Source organism: Notolabrus celidotus, chromosome 13 (genome assembly GCF_009762535.1).
Source record: "Notolabrus celidotus isolate fNotCel1 chromosome 13, fNotCel1.pri, whole genome shotgun sequence".
Classification (NCBI taxonomy): Eukaryota; Metazoa; Chordata; class Actinopteri; order Labriformes; family Labridae; genus Notolabrus; species Notolabrus celidotus.
This window is the reverse complement of record NC_048284.1, coordinates 2542812-2555242: the sequence shown is the minus strand read 5'-3', so window position 1 is coordinate 2555242 and position 12431 is coordinate 2542812. Positions and strand designations below refer to the sequence as shown.

The 12431-nt window shown below is 44.9% G+C and overlaps 1 protein-coding gene across 1 annotated transcript; it reads right to left on the bottom strand.

Moving 5' to 3' along the window:
* Nucleotides 1-1223: 1223 nt before the first annotated feature.
* LOC117824403 (clavesin-2-like) lies at nucleotides 1224-10947 on the bottom strand. Its single transcript, XM_034699874.1, has 3 exons — nucleotides 9668-10947; nucleotides 4175-4349; nucleotides 1224-1335 (listed from the first exon to the last, which is right to left on the bottom strand). The coding sequence occupies exons 1-3, from the start codon at nucleotides 10054-10056 to the stop codon at nucleotides 1228-1230; spliced, it is 672 nt and encodes a 223-aa protein (XP_034555765.1). The 5' UTR covers nucleotides 10057-10947; the 3' UTR covers nucleotides 1224-1227.
* Between the last annotated feature and the right edge of the window lie 1484 nt (nucleotides 10948-12431).

Sequence of the window (12431 nt, the reverse complement as noted above, 5' to 3'; positions counted from 1 at the left end):
CTTACTCCCCTCTATCTGTCTTTCCAGACCCAACTCGGTCGAGGCATGATGGCTGTCTAACATGAGTCTGGTCCTGCTGGAGGTTTCTGCCTGTTAAAAGGAAGTTTTTCCTCACCACTGTAACTAGCTAAATACTGCGATGTGCAATGCTCATGATGGATTAAGGTGGGGTCAGACTGAGTCTTACCCTGTCTTGAAGTTGGGTGTTACGGGTGTGAGGGTGAACCCAAAAGCAGCACACTAGAGCCCGGAGGAAACAGCAGGTAACAGTCTTTACTAACCCGGTCACACAATGTCTGTTGAGAAGCTGGTTTCTCTGTGTGGAGGATCAGGCTGGAAACAGAAGAGGAGCAGGCAAATCTCTTGGTCGGGGACAGAAGGCTGAGGTAGTTACCAGGGCAGAAACGAGGAAGGAAGGTCGGGGACAGGCAGGGTCGGAACCGGGAGATCAGTCCGAGGAAAAGTGCTGGAGAGTCTTGCATTTGCAGAGAGAACAATCTGGCACTGAGTGAGCTGAAACCGGGACTTAAATACTGGCAGCAGGTAATGAGAAACAGGTGATTTGTGTTGGCTTAATGAGGAGAGTGTGGTTCAGGTAAACGAAGGGGAGTGGAAATGTAGTGGGCTGAGAGGCTGAGCAGGTGTGGCAGGTGATAACTGTGACATTGGGTCTCTGTTCATAATTTGACATAGTGTGGTCTAGACCTCCTATGTTTGTAAAAGCTTCTTGAGATAACGTTTGTTGTGATTTGGCGCTATACAAATAAAGATTGATTGATACAGCCTGGTTCAAAAAACAGCATCGGCCTATGTAGCTAATTTCTCTGTCCTCTTTGAGATAAAACTGAAGACGTATGTTTTGTGTTTATTTAAAGGAGAGCCACGTTGACAGTTTGGCATCAGTCACCCACACATCAGATATTCCCTGAGTCCATGCTGCTGCTTCTTACTCAACTCTTTGCTCTGAGAAACACTCCCTGCTAGATCTTACTTTGACTAATGGAGCCCAACACCAATTGGCAGATGATTCACAAGGATGTTGAGAAAGCAATAAAACAGCTCCCCTACACATACACTCACACACACACACAGAGGGAGGGAGACGTTCCCCCCTGGGTTTGGCTGCTAACCAGAGGACAGCTGTTCAGTCTTTTACCTCCAGGTTTATTTCAGTAATGACGTTAAAGGTGTCCTGATGACAAAGAGCGCTGATGTGTGTCTACGCCTTTAAAAAAAAAAAATCCTCTGATCCAAATCCAGCGAGCGCCGCCTAATCTCCCTCACTTCTCTGATTCCTCTCCTTCCACGGGAGAATAAACAGGAACACCAACTCTCCTTGAAGAAAAGCAAACAGACAAACCACTAAGAACCTCTCCTTTTGCATCGTCTACCTGCCCAACGAGGCTTGACAAAACCCCCCAGCGGTGTGAAATCAGACTGGAAATGTCATTATTCCTTTTCATTGCTCTTTAAATAAGCTCACAGCTCTAACACGCTGCTCCATTTGTTCTTAAGTGGAACATTTCGACGACCGCGGAGAGCCTGAGCGAGGGAGCTGGAGGTTTATTCTGCACATGCCAGAAGATAAGAAGAAGTCATTTAGAGTCCATTTAGGACAAAGTTTCTGCTTCTCTCCCCTCAGCGGTGACGTGATTAATGAAGTCATTGGTGAGGGAGAAGACGGCAGGTTTGTATCTGTCAGGATAAATATGTGGAAGACTTCCTAAAAAGCTGCGGCTACAGCATCTCACAAAAGTGAGTACACTCCTCACATTTCTGCACATATTTAATTATATCTTTTCATGGGACAACACTGGAGAAATGACACTTTGATATAATGTAAAGTAGTCAGTGTACGGCTTGTATAGCAGTGTAAATTTACTGTCCCCTCAAAATAACTCAACACACAGCCATTAAAGGTGACATATCACGCTTTTTTCATCAACATATATTGGTCTAAGAGGTCCCCAAAACATGTCTTTAAAGTTTATGCTCAAAAAAACACTTTGAAATCAGATATTGGTCTGCCTGAAAAACCCTCTTCTTCAGTCCTCCTCAGAACACTCTGTTTTCTCTCTGACCACGCCCCCTCAGGAAGTGGGTGTGCCTCGGCTCTCCAGCACGTTGATCTAATGTTTACATGTTGGCTGAATATACACGGCTGCTCAGAGATCACGTTACTTCAACCCTCTGAATCTGATCCAGAATCTGATCCTGACGGAGAGGCGCCTGTAGCAGGACCTTTCTGAAGGATTGGTCACAGATTTAATGTTTCTTGTTGTTTTATTTATCAGTACGTAGACGTGTGTCTTGGTACACAGCTACGAACATGTAGCTATGTGGCTATGCTAACTAGCGCTAGCACTTATCCATGATAAATAAAAATCATCCACTAGATCTTCAAATCTGCAGACGTGGGGAGTAAAACCGACCTCTGCCAGAAAGGCGGCGGGACCTTTTCTGAAGGATTGGTCACAGATTTAGTGTTTCTTGTTGTTTTATTTGTCAGTATGTCGACGAGTGTCTTGGTACACAGCTACAGCTACAGCTATGAACATGTAGCTATGTGGCTATGCTAATTAGCGCTAGCACTTATCCATGACAAATAAAAAACATCCACTAGATCTTCAAATCTGCAGACGTGGGGAGTAAAACCGACCTTTGTGTTTATTAAGACAGCCTACAACTAGCATGCCTCCCTCCTAAGCTCCTTGTTAGCACACATTTGTGCAGGTAATGAAAAACGGAGGAGGGGTTGAGTTGTATTTTATACAGTCTATGGGCTGAACAAGCTCCGAGCTCTGACTCCGTGACAGACCGGATATTGTTGTTACGTAACAAAAACACGGAAGTCTGAAACGGCTCGTTTCAGCACACATTTACAGAAAGGTGTAGAAATCAGAACAGGGGCAGAATGGATTTTTTTCATTCTCGGGGGGTTTGTAGACAGGGACACATATTTCAGGTAAAGAACCATTAAAAAGTCCATTTTGCATGATATGTCACCTTTAATGTCTAAAAGTGAGTACACCCCTAAGTGAAAATGTCAAAATTAGGCCCAAAGTTTTAATATTTTCTGTGGCCACCATTATTTCCCAGCACTGCCTGAACCCTCTTGGGCATGGAGTTCACCAGAGCTTCACAGGTTCCCACTGGAGTCCTCTTCCACTCCTCCATGACGACATCACGGAGCTGGTGGATGTTAGAGACCTTGCGCTCCTCCACCTTCCGTTTGAGGACGCCCCACAGATGCTCAATAGGGTTTAGGTCTGGAGACATGCTTGACCACTCCATCACCTTCACCCTCAGCTTCTTTAGCAAAGGCAGGGGCCGCCTTTGAGGTGTGTTTTGGGGTCGTTATCATGTTGGAGTACTGCCCTGCGGCCCAGTTTCTGAAGGGAGGGGATCATGCTCTGCTTCAGTATGTCACAGTACATGTTGGCATTCATGGTTCCCTCAATGAACTGTAGCTCCCCAGTGCCGGCAGGACCCATGCAACCCCAGACCATGACACTCCCACCACCATGCTGGACTGAAGGCAAGACACACTTGTCTTTGTACTCCTCACCTGGGCGCCTCACCATCTGAACCACATAAGTTTATCTTGGTCTCATCAGACCACAAGACATGGTTCCAGTAATCCATGTCCTTAGTCTGCTTGTCTTTAGCAAACTGTTTGCAGACTTTCTTGTGCTTCATCTTTAGAAGAAATGTGAGGGGTGTACTTAATTTTTTATGAGATACTGTACATACAGTATCTACAACATGAAGAAATCTGTCTTTTCATGTGGAAGTGTGTTTGTGTTAGCTAACCAACAATCTTAAACCCCCAAATACTGAAGTTATAATGCCTGCAGATCTATCTATGTCCATCCTCAGTCCTTCTACTTTTACTACCCCATGTTCTGGAGCCTTTTGACCCTGGTGTTAATGGTGGACATGAACTGAGTCCACAGGATGTTGGGAAACATTCATGACATGGAAATGTAGCTTAATTCAAGAATCAACCGCATATTTCAGATGAGGTTCGCTCGCATTTTTTGCACACAATCTGCAAGTTAGACAACAACAACAACCCTGGAGATGGACACACGACAGAGGCCTGTCGATAAAGACATCCAGTGGATCTCTAACCAGTGATAACAGCATCAACAAAGCCAGCCGAGCGTCTCACCTGCAGCCCCTCGATGGCCAGCCGCAGCATGCTGGGAGTCAGTTTGGACGCCTGCTTGAAGGTGAAGTTACTCCAGTCGATGATGAGGATGAAGCCGTTGACCTGCAGCTCTGGGTCTTCGATCATGGACTCCAGTGACAGCAGGATCGCCCGCAGTATGTCCACAAACGTGTATCTGAGTGAAAATGAAAAAGTGTTAAAGTTAACGCTGGTGGCAGCTTTCAGACTGAAAAATCGCAGTTCCTCTACTGGCCACTAGAGGCTGGCTCCAACAGTGAGTCAGCCTCTATTGAAACCTGTGTGGAAATGTTTACAGCAGAACTACAGCCTGAAACAAAAACAGTTCAGTGACCTGGTGCAGCAGCTCTGCATAAGTTGAGTGTAAGTTAGGGTGTAAAGTCCTCCCGAAACTATACGTTGACACGCGCTAGTTTTTAACTTAAGTTCTTTCATTGTTTGTTTTTATTACAGAGACATAAAGTTCGTCTTAACTAGCAGACCGTAACATCCAAGCTAACCTAATTAATGTCGCAGATATGACGTCCAATCAGTGAGCAGCTTTTTTCTGAATAGAGTGTTTAATTTTTGACTGTCGCTGGCCTCATTGCCTCTAAACAAGCTAACGGCTAATTATAATCAACATTTTTGTCTTGTCAACAAAAACTAAACATATGCTTGTCATAGTTTTTATTATCAGTGATGCATTTTAGCTCGTCATAGTCTCGTTTTCGTCATGAAAAAATGAGTCGTTGACGAACATTTATCGCCATGTTAGCCTCTAAACAAGCTAACGGCTAATCCTAACTGCCGTAACTCCCGTTAATCGACAAACAGCAACCTTAAGGTAAAATATAACAAATCATGTTGATAAGTTGATAATTAATCACAGTGTAAAATCACAACAGTGACATCTAGTGGTGAAATCGTGAACTACAACATATGGTACATTAATATAGCAGTACTCCAATGTTGTGCAGATTTATGGTGATTATCTCCACTCGTAGAAAACGAAAGTGTGAAGATCAGAGTCATCGTACGTTTATTGTTCATGTAATCTAACACGGAGAGCGTGTTGTCGTCAGCCTTTAAATGGTCCCATCTTTGAAAGCAGAACGCCACGGAGGACTTTGCACCGACTCAGAGCTAGGTGTCAAATTTAAGATGTAACTTATGCTAACGTTGGAACTATCTCAGCTGGTGCAACACCCCAAAACGTTAATAGAGAGTAAACTCTATCCTGTATTAGAAGTTACTTTCAACTAGGCTAGGTTTGAACTTAGCTGGTTCAATTCACCCGTTAATGAAAACTGTGCACGAGGCATGGCTTCTCGTTGGGTCTCATCTAATTGAAGTCACTGAACCTGACCTCTAAGAACACCTCAAACGTGCTCACTTTTTTAAGTTACGTTTTTGGAGATGTTTGCCGTTATTGAAAAGGACAGCTGAAGAGAGACAGGAAATGCAGTGTCGGTTCTAGACCAATTTTACTGGGGGGGGGGGGGGGGGGGGGGGGGGGGCAGGCTGGGGCCAAGGGTGTTGTCAGAGGGACACATTCAAGAAGGAGGGAGACCGGCTGAGAACAAACTGGCAAAACATCAGTGCATCCCTATATACTAGACACATAGACTACTGTGTACTAGATCAACATGCAGACTGACAGCAGCTGATTGGCTGTTTACACTCAACATGAGTCCCTTAGCGCTCTAAGGGACTGGAACCAAGTGCCACATGCATGTGTTCCGCCTGTAACATCGGCACAATACCGAAGCTTTTTTTAATGTATAATATTTGTTTGGTGTGGAGGGGGGGGGGGCACAGAGGGGTCCAGGTTCAGTTTTACAGGGGCACTGGCCCCTGTTGGACCCTCCCCAGAACCACCACTGAGGAAATGTGGGGAGCAGAGCGGGGGAAGACATGCAGCAAATGATAGAGTTGAACCTGCAACCACTGTGACTATCGTACATGGGGCACACTTAGACCGCTAGGCCAACAATGCCCCAAACAAGCTCAATTCCTGTTTTAAAAACAAAGATTTGGACAACCAAGACGCCAAACCTGAGTCTTTGCGCTGGCTTTTTCCATCATGAATGTGCTGTTATCAGAGCAGATCAAAATCAGGTTTCATACCCTTAAATATCCACTCCAACCTCCAAAAAACTCAGTGTCCCTCAGGATGTAAAAATAATTAGCAACTATTGAGACCTTATCCTCATTTTGTCAGTCACTTCTGAGTCAAAATGTCTCCTCCAGCAGCTCCTCAGCTCCTCTTTGATACGTCTGATGAGTGAAGGAGGAGGATATGCATGTTTTTATTGGTGGATAGAAGTTTAAAAAGCAGGCTGTAAGTGGTGTCATGGATAACTTTAATGTAGCAGCTGTGTGAGTGTGTGTGTGTTCATCAGCTGTGGCCGTGTGCTTGCTGGTGCTCCTGCTCTCTGCCTCGTTGGGTTTTCATCCCAGCTCTGATGATACACCGGATACTTCACTGTCCTATTAAACAACCGAGTGTTTGTCTGATTCGTTTCGCCCTCATTATCTCGTCTCTCCCTCTGATGCTTTATCAAGAAACCTTTTTTTGCCTCCCTGAAGAGACGATAAATATTCCGTCTTAGTTTGCTTAATTGGCAGCTGAACAGACACAGCCTGAACAAGAGAAATCACAGAGCGGGTCTCCTGCAGCTGCTTTAAGTCTGTCTCACTGAAGAGCTGCTGCTCCCAGTGTTGGTCGTATAAAAGATGGATACAAAGCGCCACATGGAACAATCAGTAACAGTCATATTTAGTGAGGAGAAATTAATCACTGTTTGATTTATTGACTGAAAACTTGGATGTTGTCTCTGCTGTTCCCGGGGGCGCCACCAGGGATTTTGGGCTCCTTAAAATAATACGACTCTGGGCTGCAGCAGCAACAACTACTACTATCCATCCATCTCTCTCTCTCTCTCTCTCTCTCTCTCTCTCTCTCTCTCTCTCTCTCTCTCTTCATCTCCCTCTATCCCTCTCTCCAACACAGTCTCAGCAGACGTGTGTCTAACATGAGTCTGGTCCTGCTGGAGGTTTCTGCCTGTTAAAGGAAGTTTGTCCTTGCCACTGTAACTTGCTAAATGCTGCAAAGTGCTCTGCTCATGGTGGATTAAGATAAGACACTGTACCTTTAAATACTACACACTGCACCTTTAAATAAGACACAATGTACCTTCTAATACTGCACACTGCACCTTTAAATACTACACACTGTACCTTTAAATACTACACATTGTACCTTTAAATACTACACACTGTACCTTAAAATACTACACACTGTACCTTTAAATACTACACACTGTACCTTTAAATACTACACACTGTACCTTTAAATACAACACACTGTACCTTTTCAATACTACACACTGTACCTTTAAATACAACACACTGTACCCTTGAATACTACACACTGTGACTGTTCCTTTAAATACTACACACTGTACCTTTAAATATTACACAGTGTTATTTAAATGCTACACACTGTACCCTTGAATACTACACACTGTACCTTTAAATACTACACATTGTGACTGTACCTTTAAATACTACACAGTATACCTTTAAACACTGTACCTTTAAATACTGCACACTGTACCTTTAAATACTACACACTGTACCTTTAAATACTGCGCACTGTACATTTAAATACTACACACTGTACCTTTAAATACTACACACTGTACCCTTGAATACTACACACTGTGACTGTTCCTTTAAATATTACACACTGTTCCTCTAAATGCTACACACTGTACCTTTAAATATAACACAGTGTTACTCTAAATACTACACACTGTAGCTTTGAATACTAGACACTGTACCTTTAAATACTACACATTTTGACTGTACCTTTAAATACTACACACTGTACCTTTAAATACTACACACTGTACCTTTAAATACTGCACACTGTACCTTTAAATACTACACACTGTGCCTTTAAATACAACACACTATACCTTTAAATACTACACACTGTACCTTTAAATACTACAAACTTTACCTTTAAATACTACACATTGTGACTGTACCTTTAAATACTACACACTGTACCTTTAAATGCTGCACACTGTGACTGTACCGTTAAATACTACACACTGTACCTTTAAATACTACAAACTTTACCTTTAAATATCACACACTGTACCTTTAAATGCAACACACTACACCTTTAAATATCACACACTGCATCTTTAGATATTACACACTGTAACGTTAATTTGTAAATAGGTAGGACATTGTGTTTCTTTTCCTCACAGACAAACTGTGAGTCTGTTATCCATCCTTACAGAGAAAATATTTTTCAATCTTTACGTGTTTTATCTCAACAGATTCACAAAAAACGACTGAAATATTGTCATTCTTTTATCTATGCTCATTTTACACGACCATCCTCTCTGTCTACTTTGTAAAAGGGAAATCTTTCACATCCCTCTTGTCTCTTCCCTGAAATGTATTCCCATTTTCTGTCTCACTTCCTTTATGGAAGATTTCTGGAACGATGGTGGAATCCATCATTTGTTCAGATCCCCTGTAATCTATATCTTGAATTTGGGATTTCTGCCTTTAAGAATCAAACTTCACTTCTGCAGCCTTGACCTCAACCCCATCACCAACACCTCTGGGATGAACTGGACACCCACTGTGAGCCAGACCACCAACCAACACCAGTGCTGGACAGCATGGCGGCTAAATGGGAACAAATCCCTCCCAGCTATGTGAGAACATCTGGTGGGGAGACTGAAACCAGAGCAGCTGCTGGGATGTTATTTTAGGGTGTCTATAAACTTTTGGCCATGTTCCTTTTTCTATGTTGGCATCGACTCCTACAGCTGATTATAGAGGAGCTGGGTTAGTCCTCTGATACAGTGTGTGGTGCTGAATGGACAGCTCCTCAGACCTAACTCCATTACATTGAATCTATTTTAAAACTTCCAGCTGTGTTCTGTGTGAGTCCTGATCATCTGATGAGATAGAAACAGACTAAACCCACCCCTCAAACCCAGTGGCGGAGCCAGGGGGTGACCAGGGGTGGCCATGGACACCTCTGAAAACTGATTGACCCTGAAATTCTTAAACATGATTGGCCATTTGCCATTTCAGAGGCATTACTTATCAGTTATTGTGTTGTTGGGCTTCAACACGCTGCAGAGACAGAAGTTTCTGTGCATTTGAATATTATTTTTGTTGATGCTTTGATTTTGGACAATCATCTTCATTTTGAGTCCTTAAAGAGTTCAGCAGCTTTAAATGTTGACGCTCTGTGGAGTTACATTTTTAATCTTAACATTAGAAATCTACAAATTTGTAACATTTGTTAAATTATTCTATGAAAAGAAGTTAAAGTAGATGTGATTATTGGAGGTAACCCTACAAGGTTTGGGGTAAGCCCCTAATGTTTTCCACACCTGGCCACCCCTTAACAGTCAGTGCCCCAGTTTGGCCCCCCTCACACCCCCCTGTTAATACCTGCTCTGGTCCCAGTTGGCTGCAAACAGCACCAGTATCCTCCTGCCGTATCTATCCAGGTTGGAGAGCACACCAGGGAATCCGTCCTTCAGGGCCTGTTTGATCCCCGGGTCTGTCGCCTTCAGGTTCTTGAACATGTCCAGGTTCTGCTGTCTGTACTCAAAGTACTGAGCCAGCAGCCGAAACGCCTCGAAGTGGTTAAACTTCCTCGCGCGGAGGAACCTGAGGATGAACGCGTCGTCTGTCCTGAGGAACCCGATGTCCGGCCGGGTGATGATCATGTCCCGGACCTCCTGGATGTCCTGGTGTAAAGTCTCCGGGTTCTCTTTCAGCTCCACCTTGGCCTTCTCCAGGGTCTCTGGAGAGAGGCCAGCCTGCAAGTGAGTCATCTTTTGCAACAGCTGTCCCTCCACGGGGGGGACCACAGCAGAGAAACAACACGATCAATAATCAACTCCAGCAACAGGGTGAAGAATGTTCTCTGCTGTTCTCTGTTTCCGGATCAGAAGCTGGCTTCAGATGGAGGCCTGCTGCTCTGTAATCCACCCTGAACTGGCACAGACGCTGCTGCTGCTGCTGCTGATGTGATGCACTATCATCATATGTGCAGAAAACACTTTTACGCACAGGGAACAAACATATTCCACATTGAAGGATTCAACTTCTCTGTGATTTTCTCCTCCGTGGATGTCATGCCTCAGCTGCTCCAGGCTTCAGGCTGCACATCCAACCTGCTGATCCGGGCGGCCTGAGCTCAAACAGCCGCTCACTCCCTCCATGTCAGAGCCTCTCTCCTCTCTCTCTCTCTTTCTCTCTCTCTCTCTCTCTCTGTTTGTGGCACAATGACGACGACAGCATCACCCGTCTCCCCGGCGTCGCTCTCGGCAGCCAAGCAATGCGGCACGAGCCTGCAGCACCTGCCTATATGATCCTCCTCATCATCATCAGCAGCATTCCTCCACCTTCATCTCAATCCTCCATCCGCCGACCGACTGATGCTGCTGCTGCTGCCTGATGCTGCTGGTGGCGCCGCCGCGGAGCGCTCCGTCACCGTCCACAGAGGCGGATTCTCTCTCTTCTCTCCTCGTCTACCTCCCCCTCTCAAACATCCCTGCTCCTCATCTTCATCATCAACGGTCAGGATGTGAGGAGGAGCTTGAATCCAGTTTCAGAAAGCTTAAAAAAGAGGGGTATCCAGAATCACAGGTGTCCCGCGAGGTTGAGTCCCCCTCCTGCCACAAGCTTGAGGTTTTCTTTTTTTTTTTGGAAAGGGGTGGGGTGGACTGACAGGGTGGAGGGGGGATTACTGACTCTCCTCCTCCTCCTGCTGCTGCTGCTGCCCGTCTGTTCACTGGGAAAGTGACGGACAACAAGAGAGTCTGCGCTCCTGTCCGTGTATGGACGCCACCGGCAGGAGGGAGGGAGGGAGGGAGGGAAGAAAGAGGAGGTGGACGGGTGGGAGGAGGGGTTGGAGAGTGAGATGAAAAGGCAACAGATATTTTAAAAAGGGGTAGGGGGGGCTGGGGGGTTCTGGATGTAGCAAAACTGGCAGCCTGATGGAGTGAAAGTGAAGAAAGAGAGAAGGGATGAAAGGATGGAGAAAGGATGCTGAAGGGAGGAGAGAGGATCCTTAGGGGTGAAGGGGGAGGGCTTCAAGATGAAGGTGTAAAAACATTAAGAAGAAGGGGGTGGACTCTGTGTTTCCAGAGCCTGAGGCTAAACTCCATCATCCTGTCTTTCCTATTCTTCCAATATTTCCTCCACATATGGCTGTCTTTAAAGGAAATGCAAAAAACGGCAGTACCTGAAGTGTCCACTAGAGGCTGGTCCCAAACACGAGTCATTCCCCATTAGGCTCCATATTAAGATGTCCAACTAAACAGCTGATTTAAACATGTTTACAGCCTGGTTAAGAAAAAAATTGAATTTCATGTAAACAAGGATGATCACTTTTTTTTATAACTCACTTGTTTCCATTAATAACTGGTCCGTGTATGGACGCCACCAACAGGAGGGGGAGGGAGGGAGGGAAGAAAGAGGAGGTGGACGGGTGGGAGGAGAGGTTGGAGAGTGAGATGAAAAGGCAACAGATATTTTAAAAGAGAGGGGGGTGGGGGGTTCTGCAAAAGTGGCAGCCTGATGGAGAATATATAGGCAGGAAAAGTGAAAGTGAGAAGGGATGAGAGGATGGAGAAAGGATGCTGAAGGGAGGAGAGAGGATCCCAGGGGTGAAGGGGGAGGGCTTCAAGATGAAGGTGTAAAAACATTAAGAAGAAGGGGGTGGACTCTGTTTCCAAAGCCTGAGGTTAAACTCCATCATCCTGTCTTTCCCATTCATCCAATATTTTCTCCATGTATGGCTGTCTTTAAAGGAAATGCAAAAAAACTGCAGTACCTGAAGTGTCCACTAGAGGCTGGTCCCAAACACGAGTCACTCCCCATTAGGCTCCATATTAAGATGTCCAACTAAACAGCTGATTTAAACATGTTTACAGCCTGGTTAAGATTTTTTTTTAATTTCATGTAAATGTATGAGGATGATTACTTTTTTTTATAACTCACTTGTTTCCATTAATAACTGGTCCGTGTATGGACGCCACCAACATGAGGGGGAGGGAGGGAGGGAAGAAAGAGGAGGTGGACTGGTGGGAGGAGGGGTGAGATGAAAAGGCAACAGATATTTTAAAAAAGAGGGGGGCTGGGGGGTTCTGTGGATGGAGCAAAACTGGTAGCCTGATGGAGAATACAGGCAGGAAAAGTGAAA